The sequence below is a fragment of the Psittacula echo genome (assembly GCF_963264785.1).
Source record: "Psittacula echo genome assembly, chromosome: 10".
Lineage (NCBI taxonomy): Eukaryota > Metazoa > Chordata > Aves > Psittaciformes > Psittacidae > Psittacula > Psittacula echo.
In genome coordinates, this window is record NC_137741.1 from 12,773,963 (window position 1) to 12,792,154 (window position 18,192).

An 18,192-nucleotide genomic window follows, 5' to 3' on the forward strand; every position below is an offset into this window, starting at 1 on the left:
GTCAACTTAATAGGAAGTAGCATTCCATCCCAGCCCGCTTGAGCTCCTGAGTTATTTCACAAATACTGTTTTGCTTGTATCTTCATTTTCTATCATTTTTTGGTTTATTCTTGTTTTCCCTCGCTTGTATTTATGAGGCAAAGGGGAAACTTGCTGGTCCTTGTACCTGCTGACTTGCATGGAACCTTTGACACATACCAGCAGGTTTAATGGCATGTTGTTGTTGTGTGTCATATTTATTGCTAAGACATCAATTTTGCAGATTCCGGCTTAGCATGGTTCTGTTGCGGTGCTCTGAAGGATCTATATTTAAGAGAAAAAAAGAAAAAAGCTAGAAGTGGCTGAAGAGAAAGGGTGAAAGTGACTGAACTAGGGAATAGCTTGTAAAAATACTGCTGTTGTTTCTGCTGATTGTGCCTTAATCTCACAAACAGCCCAAGAAAGCAAGTATATTTACTTGCATAATCTGTATTTAACACTTTGGTTGCTGATGTATTTTGAAATGTTGCTCACTGTACCTGCATGTGATGTAACTTATGATCGTTATGGAGGTTCTCAAGTTTGTTAATACTCCTGTGGGAAGCTACTCCTGCTGAATCAGGACCACAGCTGGGTGTTGTAGTACCCTGTGATTTTCTTTAAATTTCGTTTTAACAGAGTTTATTCAGTTAGGATCTATTATTGACAAAAAACAGGAGAAAAAAAAAAAAAAGGTGAATCCTGTAATTGCAGAGTCAAACTTGTGTAGGTATAAAATGAGCCATTACCTGTTCCTTGCTTTGCGTACAGTTTCAGGTAGCTTTGATAGAATGTTTTATGAAGTTTGGGTTTGAGACAAAAGTGTTCAGCTGGACAACGTGTGATTTATTCAATTCCTAACTGGAGTCAGAAGTGTCTTATATAATCTTGAGCAAACTGTTCAACATTCTGCTAACAAATAATTGCATATTTGGACCAAATGCAGATTTTTTTGTTAGTATTTTCCCTTTTGTAAGGTTACAGATATTTAGGAACTAGAGCAATCCATGACTGCATACATCAGCAGGTAATCAATCTAATTTTGCAGATTTTAAGTGCTGTCACTCAAAATTTGAAACATCTAATCATATCAGTTTGAACATGGAAGATGGGTATAAACACTCTTCATTTCACTTTTCTAACAGACTATCTCCAACAAAAATATCTTTCTTGCACAGATTGTGCACTCACTGCTTAATTCTGTTCTCTGACAAAATCTGAAATTACATTCTTAAACTAAAGTTCGGTGATTTTGCAGTACTTGACAACTCACAATTTGTAACCCATAAACATAACTTTCACTTGCTTTGCCTCTTCAGAAATACATATAGAATGCGTATGAAGACATCGTTCTTGAGGGTGGAGAGATCTGTGACCCTGGCATTCTAATTTCAGAGTTACCACTTGTTTACTGTGTGGCCAAGGACAAGTGAATTTAACCCAAATTCAGTCAAGTATTTAGGTTTACAGTTCCCCCCCCCCCCCCCCCCCCCAAATGGCTGGCGAATTAGCAGCTTGGATATGTGGTTCGATCTGTACCAATTTGTTCCTCACTTTTCCTACAGCATCAAAAGCTATAGCAGTTGCTAATAAGTAGCTCTTGCTGAGAGCATGAAGTCTGGAATGCAGACCTGCAAACAGGCAATATCAGCAGCACAAGGACTTTCTTTTAATGAGAGATTCGAGACCTTTGGGGTGTCAGAGTCAAACTGTCCATTTCATAGTGAAAGTAAAATATGCTGAAATATGTTAAGGACTTCAAAGAGCATGCTTGTTCAGAGGAAGAGACAGCCTCATTCTCACTGTGCAGACTTCTCTGTAAGTCTAGATTACACAGTCTATATTTACACATACTTTGGCTGGATTTTGTTAATAATGTTAATTTAAAAGGCTGCCAGATCGTGTACGGGCTGGATCAGCTGGGTACCGGATTTTGAGCGTTGACCAAGAAACAGCAAGTGCCCAGCATTCCTGACCCTACTTAGAATTCACTTTCTGGCACAGGCTTCTTGTAGAACAACTCTAAGGAGTATCAGAGCTGTAATTTAATATCTGGTGTTTCCATTACTACATTAATATAACCAAACCCTAAATTATGGAAAAAAATTACATACAAAAGAATATATTAGAGCCTAGGAATCATACAGGGTAAATTCTGAATGTTGCTGTCAAAGAAGGGAGGTGGGGTTTGATTTTTGTTTTTGGCTGTTTGGTGGTGGTGGGGTTTTTTCCCCCAACAGATAGAGCAAATAACAAATTGCATCATAAATAATATTTCGCTACATGTTATTGTTGACTTTCGTAAACTGCAGGACCATGACTTGCGCATTGTCCTGTTTTTACAGGTGACTTGTTTAATGCCAGACACTTCATCTTACCTTATCAGCTGTAGATCTTCTCTTAGAGCACGAGGTGTTGCTGCTTCATTTGCTGCTTTCTTTAGAGATAATGAGTTTCTAAAGCACATATACAGAATCTCACAGGTCTATCAAGACCTTTGATTACTTGTGTCTGTTACACTTGCATCTGTTTTGTTTTGGTTTATTTTTTTGCAAAAAGATTTGCCAAGGTGCAAGGAATTTACAGAAATGGTGCAACACCCGCATTGTTGTATGGCAGATCTTTATGGAAAGCAGTCATTAGCTTTGTCAAAATTGTGTGCCCTTCTCTTCTGAAAAATTTCTGTGGTGCTAGTACTCTCAAAATGACAGAATCTTTTGTTTAGACTAAGCAAGATTATACAGGTTGTTCTGCTAATCACACTCTTCATATTTTTTCTTTCATGTCCTTCCTGAAGAAAAGAAGGCACTTGTCATTCAGTAACCCTGTTTGTCATGTTTTTGGGTTCTGTGCCTTTTCCTTTTTTCTTCTATGTGGTTTCCTAAGTGAATGCTGCTATATTGTTTAGATAGATTTTGATGTATACCTAGGGTCTTTAGCAGTCCTTATGCATACAAATTGACTTAAGTTAGGAGACATCACACTAAGTGGTACAGAATACACATAAAAGAATTCAATCAGTGGAAATTCTTGTCTGCATAGTTTTGAGTCTCTAACACCATTAATTTGAAAGCAGAACCTCTGGTTGATCAGTTGGTGAGTTTTTGCTGACAGACAGACATCTTGGATTATCTATGTGAAGTGTCTTGATTGCCTGCTGAAACTCCTACATCAGCAGGGGGTTCTGTCATTGCTCAAATGTTCCTAGATGTACCAGTTCTTGTGAGGGCTTTCTTGATCCCAGAATACATGGCTCACACTATTTGAGCTGCCTTTCTAAATAAAACTAAGCTGCCACTTCTGAACCTTTGCCAGAACTGTGCTCAACAGCTGTGGCTGTTCATTGATTCAGAGTGGTAGCAGCAGACCTTGCATTCCACAATGTGAATTGGTTTCTTTCTCTTTATAAGCATATGGGGAGTTTTGATGGACTGGGTTCATTCTTGTTGATGCTGGCAGCTGTAGAGTTGACTGTAGTGGTCTCAGCTGATTGCCTGGCTGGACTTTTCTATGCTTTGAGTCATGCTCAGCTGTGAAATACTCACTCCACACTAGAAGGTAGGTGTAATAGTAATGCTTTATGTAGATCTGCATGAGACCCACTAGCGTGCGTGAAGGTGACTTAATATTCCACCAGCAGCTCACAGAACATCACCATGTGGGAAGTACACATATGGGGACACACTCTGATCTCTACTTCCCTGGCAAGTTGCATTGCAAACATATTTCTCTTCTGTTCCTCTTTATCTTGCGTATCCTTTTATAACTCAGTTCATCTGTCTTCCTTAAATAATCTACTGTGATCTTGTTGCTCCTGTTTGCCTGAGAAGTTACAAGTAATGAAATAAAGAGTTCATAAATAGTAGTGAGATAGGAGTGTTCTTCATGAATATAAACACTCTGGCTGTACTTTCATGCATTTCTTTAACTTTGTATGATTTAGAGATCTATTGGTAGAAAAAAAGTATGTTCTGCTTCTTGAGAAACAGGCCCTTGAGCTTCCTGATGTCCTTTAGATGGCCTGGAGGGGTTTTTTTTTTTTGTTATACAAATGGAATTTCTTACAAAAGTCTGGGTTCCGAAAATGAATGGGGCTCAGTTTTTATTTTTCATGGTTTTAAGTTGTATGAATGTTTTTAAAAATTAGAAAATATTTAAGAAATATCTTATGTATCTTAATATATCCTTAAATGTAACACATTTCTACATATATTTAACCTCCGTCATATTTGTAAAAAATAGAAGTCTTTGATATCTTGATTTCTGTTGCCTGCTGGGACAAGATTTGCTTTTGGGCCTGTCAGAAATCCCTGAAGGAAGTTTAGATGTAGGGCGTGCTCTTTCTTTATTCATGGTAGTGTGAGCATAGTAATGAGCTCTCTTTGTAGTACAGTCACATCCTACAGTTCATACTTTATATTTCTACTTTAAATATCTGGGAATAGAGATATGAAACACGAGGATGTGAATTCCTATGGCCATGGATGTTGTGTTCTGGAGTTGTGGTTCAGCTGTTTGTGATGAATAATAAATTACAAGAAACTTATCCAATTGTATGCAACACTTCTTTGTCTTCCTGTGTCTCTATAAAAATGTACTCTGCCACAGGTACTACCAGAATGCAGTTTCATTTTTGTTTCTGCAATATGATTATAATTTTTAATCAGTTTTAATGTCTCACATGAATTCTAAAATATTGTATTACATTTTATCATTAGGCATACACTGTGAGCAAAAGAGAAAGCTTCACTTCTTAAATACCCATGTACAAGTGTTGAATTCAGAGGTATTTTATAGCGCTCATGTAACCATGAGAGCAATAACAAGTATTTGATTTTTAAGGCGTAGCTCCTTGCACTCCATAATTTTGATTAAATAGCAGTAGGACCCAATAAAGCTGCTTGATTTGCTTGATTTTTTTTTTTTTTTTTTTTTTTTTTTCGTTTTCAAAGCCTTCAGTTGTCTCTGCTGTCAGAAGTCTTTTTTACTGTTTCCCCAAGTGCTTTGGAGAAGTTCGTGCTACTGCTAGCTGAATGTTTAGTACAAGAAAGAGTTATAAAATATTCCATGTAAAGGTGATGACCCTTTGAGCTTGATACTGCGAGGTCTTGATCCAGCAAAGCATTTAAGCACCTACTGAAGTATGAACTTACGTAGTTTGCTGGAGGTAAGCCAGAATGTTCCATATTTGCAAGACTGAAACAAACTTTGTAGTAGACCCTGTATTTATTTTGGGGGGCAGAATAAACCTTTTTTTTCTTTCAAGTACATCAAAGCAAGAATATTTTAGTTTTCTTTGAAAACACAATGTACTGAGGGAACCGTCACTTTTGTATTTTTTTCAAGGAGTTTGAGAAAAATCTATTTTTAGGTATATATTACCCATTTTGATTTGCAGATGATTTTCTACTTCTACTAGCTCTGATATCTTTGTCTCTGCATGGCCCTGGGCCCCTTCATGGGACATCCTTGGTGCAGGAAGAGAGACCTCAGGATGCTGCCATTCTCATACCTGATAGGTTTCAGCATCCTCTGCAGCTGTTCTGAGGACCAAGTTACTGTGTTTCTTTCGTCTTTGTTTAGATCTGCACATTTGAAAATGTGCATCTTAGTTTAGTTTCTCAGTGTGAGGCACTTTTCCTTCTGAGCACTCAGACCTTCAGTAGATCTCTAGAAGTCCATCACAAGGGTATGTATAAGCTGCCCATTCCTTTTGGATGGTCAATGATGCAGAATATTTTTTTTCAAGAATATTTTTTTATCACAGTGGCAAACTTTGTGCCAATGTCTTTGCCAGTGTGTACTCCTTTATGTTATTAACAATGTGCTGAGGTGAAAGACATTGAGTAAGCTGTGCTGTAGGTTTAAGTTCTTGGTAGTCCGTGCTACATGAACTAATAGTAACCTTCTTCTTGAGCGTGGGAATTAGCAATCTATATGAAGCCCAGCAGTCAGGAGAAAGGAAAAAAGAGGTAATATACATAGCATTGTAGTAGAACGTAGAAGCACAAAACAGGGAATTGCAGATATTTGAAGTTAAACTACTTCTGATCAGGCTGGCGTCTTGGTTCTCTAATCTGATGGAGCATTCTGGAAAAGAACAAAACAGAAAACCTTTCTTTCCCCTCAAGAGGTTGAACACTGCAAGGAAATTCTACTTTAGCCAGAAGACATCTTGCCAGCCACCTTATTCTTTCCGTTGTTTATGATGGGCTTTAATAAGATTCTGCAGAAAGCTATTAGTATTGTCACATTGCATTAAATCCTCTATGCATAATAATTTAACACCAAACGAAACAATTACATGGCTGCAGGGCAATAGCTGGAAGTTTTAATGATTTATTAAGAGAAGCGTAACTATTATGTGTTAACCATACTGGAATGTAGTATTTTGTACCAAGTACTGTATTTAAAGATACATCTTAATGTATTTGTGCGGCTTGGCCCAGTTACATGTTTCTGTGGGAAATGTAGCTGTATAGTTATATTATTTCCTGGCTTGCTATGTGTTAAATTTGGGATGAATCTATTAGTTTTCCCAGTTGATTGCTTACTTCCTTTTTAGAGAGAGGGATATAAATCCAAAGTATTTTTATAGTTTTCTAAAATCTAGGGTTTGCCTCATGGGCTTGACAGCGTGCATATTTATGACAAATGTAGTAATTTTCCATCCTATTAAAATTTCAACAGATAATTTCAGCAGATATTCCTTCAGAACAAAGTTAATGCTGTTACTTGGTGTAGGGTCATTAAAAGCTCTTAAGTCTTTAATAGAATGTAATACCTTTCATTCAGTCATTAAATAGCATATGAGGATTTCTTGGTCAGTTATGTGCAAGAGAGTATTCCTGGCCAGTTAAGGACTTCTTCAGCTCCGCTTGTTTCAACAGTAGCTGAAAAACAACAAAAACCCTGTGATGGTTCAATCCTAGTTAATGACTGTTACAAGGGAAAGGCAAAACAAGTGAAACAGAAGGTCAGAGCATGTGTACAAGTATCGCCTGGCAAAAATCCTATTGACTTGCGTTATAAAATACCCAGAGGATATATTAAAAAAAAAAAATAGGGTAATTGTTTTGAGAGTTTTATCAACTCTCTGTTGATCTGGGATATTTTTGGCAGTCCCTCATGTTCAGTAACCTTCTTTAGTGAAATATGAAAAAGCACTGTAATTTAGTGGATTTGTTGTACAAAACATTTAGTCAAAGATAGCATTTTCCTGAAGCTTTATTGTTTTATAATCCATATGAGTATGGAGAAATGTACTTTTCCTGTGCAATAAGAAGGATAAATCTTAACACACTTGAAATAAAAGTACTGGAAAATTACATGAAAGCTTGAGGCTTTTATATTTTAGAGTTTTGGAGAGCTGTAGATTTTAGATGAAGCTGTAGACAGTTTATGTGCTGCGTTCATGCTTCATTACAACAGAACAAATTAAAAGAAAATTCTATTATCTGAAAGAAATTAGAGTAACAAAGAACTCGTGGGAGAACAAAATCTCAGTATTAGGTTAATGGAAAAAATGTTTTCTTAGAGAATTTATAGGAACGTAAATTCCTCAGCAGGTAAATATTGAGTCTTTTAGACTGTATAACAACATTACAATTTGCATTTTGAACAATAGTTGGATATACACAGCTTGAATAGAAATCACCGTATCTGGAGGGGTTTCTTCCAAAACCTAGTTGTTTGTTTGTTTGTTTTTCCCTGATTTTGTCTTCGTAGATGATTCTGCATAAGCCCACCAGAGACTTATAAATTGTCTATAATACATAATATCAATGTTTTCATATTTATATAACATCATATTTCGTTTTTCAATATTAAAAAGAACAGTAGGCTCTAGGAAGAAGTTACAAGCAAGGAGTGTTTGTGTACAAACTGTGGTGTTTATCCAGGCAAAAAGTTCCATTGTCTAGAGCATGACAGTCTTACAATAAAAGGTAATTTATTGTATATAGCTACAAATGAGAGCTGATAATACAATGCCTGATTTGAAAGTGTTTTCATGTTTGTATTTAAGGATTATTTTTTCTCCCCACTAAGTCTAACACACTCTAAGTGTGATGGAGGCAGCTGCACAGACATGTGAGATGAAGAAATCTTTCTCATTTCACAGCTATTCTCTTGGTGTAAATTTTGATCATGAGGAAACCCAATTAGCTCCACCGGCAGTATGACTAATTAATGGCTTTAGCTTCCGACCTGCAGTGGATTAGTAAAGTACTGGTGGCCCCCATGGTAGGAACTGGATTTTTTTCAGTGCCTCAAATTCTGGCTCTGGCTCTGGCCCTGTCTAGTGAAAAGGTGCTGAATCCATGGAACCCAGCTTCTGAATTTGGATATGAAGGATTCTTCCTGTGCAAGCAATTCCAAGCTCCCTTGGAATATATGTCTTGTGTGATGGTAGCAGTTTTGCATTTGCTTAGCTGACTTGTAAAAACTGATATTGCCACCTAATTACACAACCCCACAGTTGGCCATGTTGCCGTTTAAGTTCAAAGCATTTTGCAGCTTAATATAATGCATGTAAATGATGCTCAGCAAATAGTCAGGAGATCTAAAACTCAGCAGCTGTCTCTTTTGTGCATCTATTTTCAATAATTAATTTGGTATCCTATGACTTTTATTTAGAGTGCTGATGCTGGTTTTACAACTCCTAAGTTCAGTATGATCAGAAAAAAAGCTTTTGTGTTCCTAAATTTGAGAATAGTAAAGCTGATCCTGATTCTACCAACATGAAATAAGCTCTAGTAGTGTAAAATTTAATGACAGCCATTAGAACGTTATACCGGTTTTTACTGTCAGGAGCACAGCCAGCCTATAAACTCCAAGGAATTGTACTTTACGGTATCTATGAGCCATGAGATAGTCTCCTCTTTCAAAGGAAATTAGAGCTCAGAGTAAATGTCATTGAAGAAGTGTCTCCTTGGGCTAGAAATTGCAGTGTCGTTAATGTTTCATAGAATCAGGGAATGGTTTGGTTTGGAAAAGACCTTAAGATCGTCTAGTTCCAACCCCCTGCCATGGGCAGTGACACTTCACAGTAGGCCATGTTGCCCAAGGCCCTGTCCAGGCTGACTGTGAACACTGCCAGGGATGAAGCATTTACCACTTCCTTGGGCAACCTGTTCCAGTGCCTCACCACCCTCACAGTAAAGAATTTCTTCCTTATATCTAACCTCAGTTTCCCCTGTTAAAACCCATTATCCCTTGTCCTACTGCTCCAGTCCCTGATGAAGAGTCCCTCCCCAGCATCCTTATAGGCCCCCTTCAGATACTGGAAGGCTGCTATGAGGTCTCCACGCAGCCTTCTCTTCTCCAGGCTGAACAGCCCCAACTTTCTCAGCCTGTCTCCCTATGGGAGGTGCTCCAGTTCCCTGATGATTGCTGTGGCGCTTCTTTAGACTTGCTCCAGCAACTCCTTGTCCCTCTTATGTTGAGGACACCACAACTGCACACAGTACTACAAGTGTGAGGACTCACGAGAGCAGAGTAGAGGGGCAGAATTCCCTTCTGGTCACGCTTCTTTTGATGCAGCCCAGGATACTGTTTGCACAGAACCAGGGAAGTGTGTGAACAAACTTTTGGTTATGGTCACTGGTTTTGCTCCTAGGTGTGGGTGTGTGTTAGGCTGTCTGTATGAAACAGTGTCTGCAGATCCTGTGGCCGGCTCTATGGAGTTGCATCCATATGTCACTGTAAATACAGAATTGGAATTGGAGTCAGATGTTACTCTGCAGAGCTGTTCTGTAGCCAATTGGCCTCCAGCCTGTACTATTGCATAGGGATATTCCATTGCAGGTGCTGGACCTTGCATTTGTGTTTGAGCTTTATGAAGTTCCTGTCAGCCCATTTTTTTTTCCAGCCTGTCAAGGCCCTTCTGAGGTGCGGCCCCACCATCCGTTGTATCAGCTGTGCTCCCCAAGCTGGTGTCTTCCAGGCTGTCAGGGAGTGTACTCTGTGCTGTCATCCAAGTTAATTAACTTACTCCATGATTGTCTGCAAATGGTAGGTGCAGGATCTCTCTCTCTGAAAGCTGGTGCATAGAAGTCTGAGTTGTCTGTGGCCTTCTGTATGCATCTTAGCTGCTTTTCTTACTCCCTTCCGCTTCAGCGAGTCCAGTGATCCTCTTGCAAGGAGTGACTCAGTGTTGCTGCAAACAGTTTCTCCCTCTGAGTGGGATCACATTTTACCCATTCCAAACACAGTGAAGAGTGTTGCAACATTCCAGAAGAGAAACCAAAGCTAAACATGGGTGGCAGTGTTGGAGCAGATGTGTGGAGAGGCCAAGTAGGCTGCAGCCCAGTCTGTCGGCATTGGGAGTGCAGAGTCACCAGCCAAGTGCAAATGCCTGGATTAGCAGCTGCAGTCCTGGCAACACCAACAGCAACACCAGAGTAAGCTTAAGGTTTAGGCTGTTACTCAAGGGAGGTGTGCGTGACCATGTATGGCCATCAGTAAACCAGGAAGAGCTAAGGGATGCTAATGCATAAATAGTGTGTGCCAAACAATATTTACTGAAAGCATATCAATTTACAGGGTATCCAATGAGAAATTGTATTTTTTAAGTGTATCTTCAGCCTTTCAGTGAGTCAGTGGAGGTTTTTTCCTCTCTGGCATTACTGTTAATGTGTGAACTTGCTACTCACCCACTTGTGTTTCTTGTTATAACATTCAGATCTATTCTTTCTAAGTGTGGGACATTTCGTTATTTTAGTCATTTGGTGCAGTGATTTATTATCAATTATGTTTTCACAGTTGAGCAGTCATGTTACTTCATTGCATTTATACTTTGCCAACATATAAATGGATTATTTGTAATGAGTTGCTACTGAATGTGAATTTTGCAACTTCAGCCTGAGAAGGACAATTCCCCTGCTGCACTCAGCTTTGAAAAGGGATCACCATGGGAGGTTTCAGGAAACCACAGATATGTTCATTGCCTGCTGGAGAAAGAAAACACATGTGAGACTGTGGAAAATGGCATTGATTATTTTAGGAATTAACATTGTACAGGAAGGAGACATTAGCTGCCAGTGTAAAGAAGCTGCACGATTTCTGATAGGCAGCTTTTAATGCAGCTTTCTCATGCACCTTTCTCCATCTGTGCTCAAGGACCCCTCACATGTACTGGGGCGGTGTCTCCCTCCCCGCGTGGCCTCAGGTTGCTTTTCTGCTGTGATGTGTTAGAGCAGCAAGGTGATGACCCACAGGAGCTCATAGGTACTTGGGCTTCTCCATCCCTGTTTTATCTGCTTTTGTGCTTGTTCTGTCAATGCTCTGGAAGAGAAATAATCTTGACAAGTTTGTGGGCTGCTTGGCACATTAAGCATAAAGACTGCAAATCCTACTGTAAAGCCAATAGAAATAATTAGCAGGATGGTTCTCTTTGAACTCATGTTTTCCCTGAAGCAGGTCTGTTCTTTTGCTGTGTGGCAGCAGTGATACTGATGCAAGGTCAGCTGCCACTGAGCTCCCGGCTCTGCTTTCATCAGCTCATCACTGTTTTTTGGCAGGATAGCATGCTCCCTCCACACCTGCGTGGTGCACGCTGTGACTGAGAAGAGGGAAGCGTTGCACTACAAGGAGCCATGACCCATTTTCAGGTTATGCAAGTCTTCAAGGCCATTTTAGCTCAGGGAGATGAATCCCCTTTTAGAAGGTGCTGTGAAGCAACAAAATGCTTTGTCGGGACAGGTTTGGGAAGCACCAGAAGTCAGTGAGCTAGGCCTGGAATTTTACGTTATCTTGTGACAGATTAAGTGATAAAAGTCAATTAAAATGAGAAATTCATAGTATTTCTGCAGGAATTATCCTAGGATTTTAATGTTTGCTAAATGTGTGTGAAACCACTTCTGCTGCAGTGGAATGATGCTTTCAAAGGCTGCTTCACACTGGATGAGGATCTGGCTTTCTTTGTGCTGTTGCAGTGCAGGTACTGCGCACTGCAAGAAGCAAATAGCTGCGTTCTGCTCGAGTGTTTATTCCTAGCCATGATTTACATAGTGAGGACCAAGCTCAAGTCTGACAGCCTGGAGCTGTTACACAAAAGCTGAATAACATTTCAGCCGTTTTAAGGTGGTTTGCTGAAACCCTCTATTTAAACCTGGTGGTTTGAGCTTTTGAAGAATGTGTGGCATTTTTGTTTTCATCATCATAAAGATGCTCAGTCACTCAGGTGGGTCACAGTGCAGCATTTTTCACAGGTTTATTCCTTCTACAGAACCACACACAACTCCCAGCTGCAGGAATGGGAGTTGTATCCCTGAACCCAATGGCATATGCGGCCAGAAGGTACTCGGAAATACAGAGCTGGAGGGACATACTTGAAAGGGTTACTCTGGATTTACCTGCAGCCAGACTCCTGTCCATATGACTAAAGTCTGCAGTGAAGGTTGTGCCTTTAAAGTACAAACCTTTTAAGCCTGAGAAATCATTTTTTGTTTGCCTGTTGTGAATTCATATCAGATATCTTTGTCTCTCTTGAAATGAGTGCTTCACTTCTAAGACTAAGGTAACTCTCGTGCAGTTGCCTCAGATGATTGCTGCGTATGTTCAAATCTGGAGTGAATTCCTGTGATTTAGCGATATTTATTCTGCAGTTAAGTAATCATGCTTTTTTTTTTTTTTTTTTTGTTAAATTTATGTTTTTACAGTTGTTCAGTGAAAAAATAAGTGGAGCAGAAGGAACAAAGTTAGATGAAGAATTTCAAGAGATGGAAAGGGTAAGAAAGTAACTTTGTTTTTTAATAACAAACTATTGCAGAATCAGAAACGTATCAAGTGATAGAGTGGTATTGTAGATTTACCTGGAAGGGAAACCCCACCATGGGCTTCCAAACAGAAACATGTAAGTGCAAATTTGTTCTTGAGCCTTGTCAACTCAGCTGTGGGAGAAGAGACACCCACAAAGGCTGTTTGAGCAGAGGAAGCAGGTTTCACTGCATCTCTCAACAGTGAAGAGAAACTCCTCCAGAAATGGTGGAGAGCATCGGGAGGGACTTCTCCTCTTTGTGTGGGAGATCAGAGAGAGAGAAGTCTTCAGTGTTTAGTGACTCTTTAAATATCATGAAGCCTTCCCGTCTGATACTATTCATGATAAAAATCTGTTCCCAGAGTCACGTTTTCTCTTGATACAGAACTAGATTTCTTAGTTTAAATCCATGTTCAGAAACTTACATGACTTGTGGAAATTGAGATGTTTGCTATCCGCTTACTAATTGTGTTGCAAATAAAACAACATTATTGCTAATTTCTGCTTTTTCAGCCTTTATGGGCTTTTTCTTTTGATTGTCCTTTCTGTGTATTTTTTAATGCTCTTCATAAACCTAGGTCACAGCTTTTATTAGTAGTAGGTTGAGGAAAAAGTCTTGTGTGTTTTGTTTGGGTTTGTGTTTTGTTGTTTTTTTCTCCAATATGCACTTCTGAATGTATGATCTAAACAGGTTTCTAGGTTTCATTTTCTTTGGCTACAGAATAATTATTTCCTTTCTCTGCATTATAAGGGGAGAAAAATCATGTAGGCCTTAAGGGAGAAAAAGAGAAACAAACCAGAAATGTGATTTTTATTGCATTTTAGAAACTATTAATGTGAGAATAGTGTGTCCTGACCCCAAATTGTGAGGGATATGTTCACTCTTTTTCACCTGTGGAGAAAAGCAGTCTTGGTAACAACTATTGGGCTGGCAGGAAAATCACAGTTTAGAGTGTGTAAGCAGTAGTCAAGACTGATGGACTGGAAAGACAAGTCCACATTTTGATGTAAACCTTCTCTCCTTCCTGGTTCTGCCTGCTAGTTAATGGGTTTTTGGTAAAATCATGTCTTACCTATGACATGGCTATTTTAAGCTACAATATTTGCTCTATTTTAAATAAAATTTCATAATCAGCTAGAACAGTATATTATGTCTACTAAAATTGTAAACTTTCTAGTAATCAATTTGCTTTTTGCTAACTGTGTTACTTTTCTTTTTCAGAAAATTGATGTTACTAATAAAGCTGTAACGGAACTTCTGTCCAAATCCACAGAGTATCTTCAGCCAAATCCAGGTAGGACAGGAACAATAGGTGTTAGATTTTGCTGAACATTGTCTTCTTACTTGGAAATTAATCCTAGGTAAATAGAAGCTAATTAGGTCATCGTGAGGTTTTTGGGTGTCATAGAGAGCTTTACCTGCATGTGCAATGAAGTTACAACATTTATAGGTGGTAAGTCTGATCTGGGATACATTCAACTTGCAGCGTACAGTGCATGTGTAGGTTGTGCATCCATGACATGTTGTGGGCAGCTTGGGCCTGTGGTACAACATGTGTGTTCATATTTGTGCTGGATTTCCTGCAGTGGGATATGGATTCCTAAAGCAAAGAGAACACCAACATATTTTAGCAGAGACATAAAACTGCTGTTGAATTTAACTCATAGGCTGCTGCCGTTGGAGGCACTGGGGGCTATGTAACCATGGGGAAGAGGGCTGTTATTTGCTTGCCAGGTATTCGAATGAGGTTTTGCATTTTCTGGATACTGCTAGGTCTCAGTGGATTTTGGATCATCAGTTAATAGAGGTTTATCAAATCTTGTTTTAAGAAACAAGACATGTGACACATTTCCATTTGCAGTCAGTCACAAAGTTTATCTGTTATGACCTTGATTAACTCTCCAAACCAGCTGTTGAAGAGCCTTAATTTTTTGAAAACTGTCTGTTTGTCATCCACACCAGTGATTTTGGAGATAGCCATCTCTTGGGGGTACCTTTGGACATGCACACCCCTGAAGAAGTTTAATGGGTTGTATTTTCATGCGGATGGTAGGATTCAGTCCTTTACCGATGTCCAGATGGCATGTTCAAGATGAAGCTAGTCACTGTGGTCCACAGGAATGCCCAGCCCATGCCTGCTACTGTGTTGAAGAGGCTGTTGAGTGACCATAGTAAGGAGTAGATTGGAAAAGCTCTCCAAGAATAAATGCATGTTTTTGTCCTGATACATGCAAGATAACAATAAATTAATTTGTACCTTTGCTTGTTAGATGATTTATTGCTTTAAATACATTAGTTTAAAATTTATTTTATAACTGGTTTTATTATTTTTTTTGTCTTCCTTAGCATACAGAGCCAAGCTGGGAATGCTGAACACTATGTCAAAGATCAGAGGACAAGTTAAAACTACAGGCTATCCCCAGACAGAGGGACTCCTAGGAGACTGCATGATACGGTATGGCAGAGAGCTTGGCGATGATTCTATGTTTGGTGAGTTTGTGTATCTCCTCTGTGAATATTTCAGCATGAAGTTCTTTGCAGAATAGTACTTAGTGACATAACCTATGTAAACAGCTACTACAGGTAAGAGGGAAAGTTAAGTACAGTGATCAGGGGGTGATTGATATAATTAACAAAACACTTCTGCATATTTGTTCCCCTCTTTTGCAGGTGGATTTGATAACACTATTACTGATGCTGTCTGATGATTCATATTATTACCATGACCTTTTTAGTTTCTAAGTGGCTATACCTAAATAATTTAAGATGATTCTTAGATGCACTATATTTCTTTTAACCTTTAAATAAAAGTGATTCTGTGCTTTGGAGGAGTGCATCTTAAATATGTATTTTCTTGTTGCTTGGCCATGCTGCAATTCTCAAGCTATGCTGGCACTTCGCAGCCAAATTCCTGATAGAGGCCTTGCTTGCTGAGCATGCAGTGTGTGGGCTTGACTGGAATGAGTCTGAAGAGTTGTCACAGAACTACTAAGTGGCTGCTTTTTGATATGGCTGGGATTAAGAGAGAATCATGGAGAAAGACATGAGGAAAGGAGAATCCTTGCTTTGGGAAAAATAGGGGTACAGGCCTCGAAGAGAGTGGTACAGGCTGGGACTGCATGCAGAAGCCAACACAGAACTGCTTGGCTTTGTTATGTGCTGCTGTTTATGTCTGCAGTTTTACACACAGTGGTTGCCTTGAAATAGCAACAGCTATGTAGGTGTGTGGACCTTGCACTTGAATCCAAGTTGGTGCTGCATAGGGAAAGATGCTGCTGAAAGCCAAAGACTCACTTATTCTCCTCACGAAGAGTGAAGTGGCACAAGTCATCTGTGAGCTGGACGTATCTGTGCATTTTGCAAAAACAATGGGGATACTAAATCAAACTAGGAAAGTGGAAAGAACATTTCAAACACTCTTCTGCCTGCTGATACTCGCATGCTTAATGAAGTATACAGATATGTTAAATAGGTGGTTTTAAATAAGCAGCAATGATTTTTGCCAAAAGGAGGTTTTGAAAAAATGCATGCTGCATGGTAGGAAGCTGTGAAACAGGATTTTTGTGATTAAAAACTTGAGTGAACTTTATGTGTATTTAATAATATCACTATAAAGTTATACAAATTAATCAGCTTGGTTTGCAGTTCTCAAAGTGAAGGAGGTTTGCAACCTATGCAAATACAGTAGGGAAAACAGTATTACTTTTTTTGCTGATGCCCTTTGGGGAGGGGGAAAAAAATATACTTTGGAAGGAAAATTCTTCAGTCCTAGTTTTCTGTAGGGGACAAGCACAGGAACAATGCCAGAGAAGCAAGGACGTAGCTTGCATTACTTTTTTTTACTCTTTAAGGGCCTGCAGCAGATACCTATTTGAAATAATTGTTTCATAAGACACATTTTCTGGTTTTACATATATTGAGATGTAAGTAGTATATTCTTTACCATAGGCCTTGCTCTGCTGGATGCTGGTGAGAGCATGAAGCAAATGGCAGAGGTGAAAGACTCACTTGATATTAATGTCAAACAAAATTTTATTGATCCTCTACAGTTACTGCAAGACAAAGATTTAAAAGAAATTGGGGTAAGTTTTCCAAGGTAAAGCTTGGTATTGACTTATCAGTAATCAAAGTCAGTCAAACTCTAGTTCCCTGAGATATTTTTCTTGAAAGCAATAAGGTAAATAAATTTCAGTACATTTAAGATTCTCTCTTTAGCAAAACAGTGATGAAATCTGCTTTAAAGCAACGCCTGGCTATTTCCCATGTATCTAACTTACTCAATTTGTCGTATTGCTTGTACATTCAGTACAAGGAGGATAGTGGAGAAAATGATGTTTGTTATTTTTATGCCATTATATTTTAAACATTTTTATTAATTTTTATGAGCACGTGAGTGGGTTGTGATTCTTACGAACATGTGAGTGGGCTGTGATTTACTGCAACTGATTATCCTGTCTTGCCACCTCTGTCAGCCTAAAGCTGTTTATGACAGAGGATGAATAGAACTATTGAAAATGGCTATTCAGGGCAATCACAGAATGATCTGAAAAATGCCATAAAATGATGAAGTGCCATATGCCACTATAGGAAAAATACATAAAGCTGAGGAACACATTTTTAACCTTTAGAGTTAAGTTTTCCAGTGCTTTTGTTTACAATGTGCCAGTTCAAAGAAAACCAGGCAGTCTTTGCCTGAGTTTGTTGATTCCAATAGACTTGAGTAATAAGCAAGTTAAAACCCTGATGAAATACAGAAATGAAAGTTATTTTTTTGTTTACAGTTAAATGGCTGTGGAAAGCATAGCAAAAAATATACTAGTAATGTCTTGATATCTCTAGCTGTCTCCTATGACATATAACTGTTTTCAGTTGTAGTTCTTCTGAACCGATGAAAGAAATGGTTTGATGTTAGCTTTAATGACTGTTTTGTATTGTTACTTTGAGTCCATTCTGTAAGACTGCCAGCAAAATGATTTTTGGCAACAGGAAAGCTTGTCTAGTTGTATCATAGTGTCAAATTGGCACCTAACAAAGGAAATGGGAATAGAAGATTTGTTGTAGTACTGCTTATGGAATTGGAGAGGAAAATAACCCTTTAACTTTTAGCTGTTGTACTGCAAATAATTCAAGAGGCAGAATTGAATTAAATGAAGAATATGGGGCCACACACATATTTAGATTGGATCCTGCTTCTCATTTAGAGCATCTGAGGTGTTGCACATTTAGAGAAGTCCACGAGTTGGATGCCCAAGTTCAGCAAATCAAGATAGCCAATTCCCCAAGTGTTCACAAACAGATGGTTATTGAAAATTTCATTTATATACACAGTCCTAGACTTACCTGAGGCAGCCTTAGATCAAAGGGATGGACTGTAATCTCTGAGATATACAAGGATGGTATATCTTCAATTCTG

At 38.8% G+C, this 18,192-nt stretch overlaps 1 protein-coding gene across 2 annotated transcripts in view; it reads left to right on the forward strand.

Moving 5' to 3' along the window:
- Positions 1-18,192, forward strand: part of SH3GL3 (SH3 domain containing GRB2 like 3, endophilin A3) — a gene marked incomplete at its 3' end in the record, with an annotated part of 48,356 nt that overhangs the window by 21,352 nt on the left and 8,812 nt on the right. Inside the window, exons 2-5 of one of the 2 annotated variants that reach the window (XM_080626099.1) lie at positions 12,681-12,749; positions 14,001-14,073; positions 15,126-15,269; positions 16,728-16,861. In XM_080626099.1, the coding sequence (XP_080482225.1) occupies positions 12,681-12,749; positions 14,001-14,073; positions 15,126-15,269; positions 16,728-16,861 (420 nt within the window). Of the gene's footprint in view, positions 1-12,329; positions 12,750-14,000; positions 14,074-15,125; positions 15,270-16,727; positions 16,862-18,192 lie in introns of those variants that run through there. The other variant, XM_080626098.1, reaches the window with a different exon arrangement.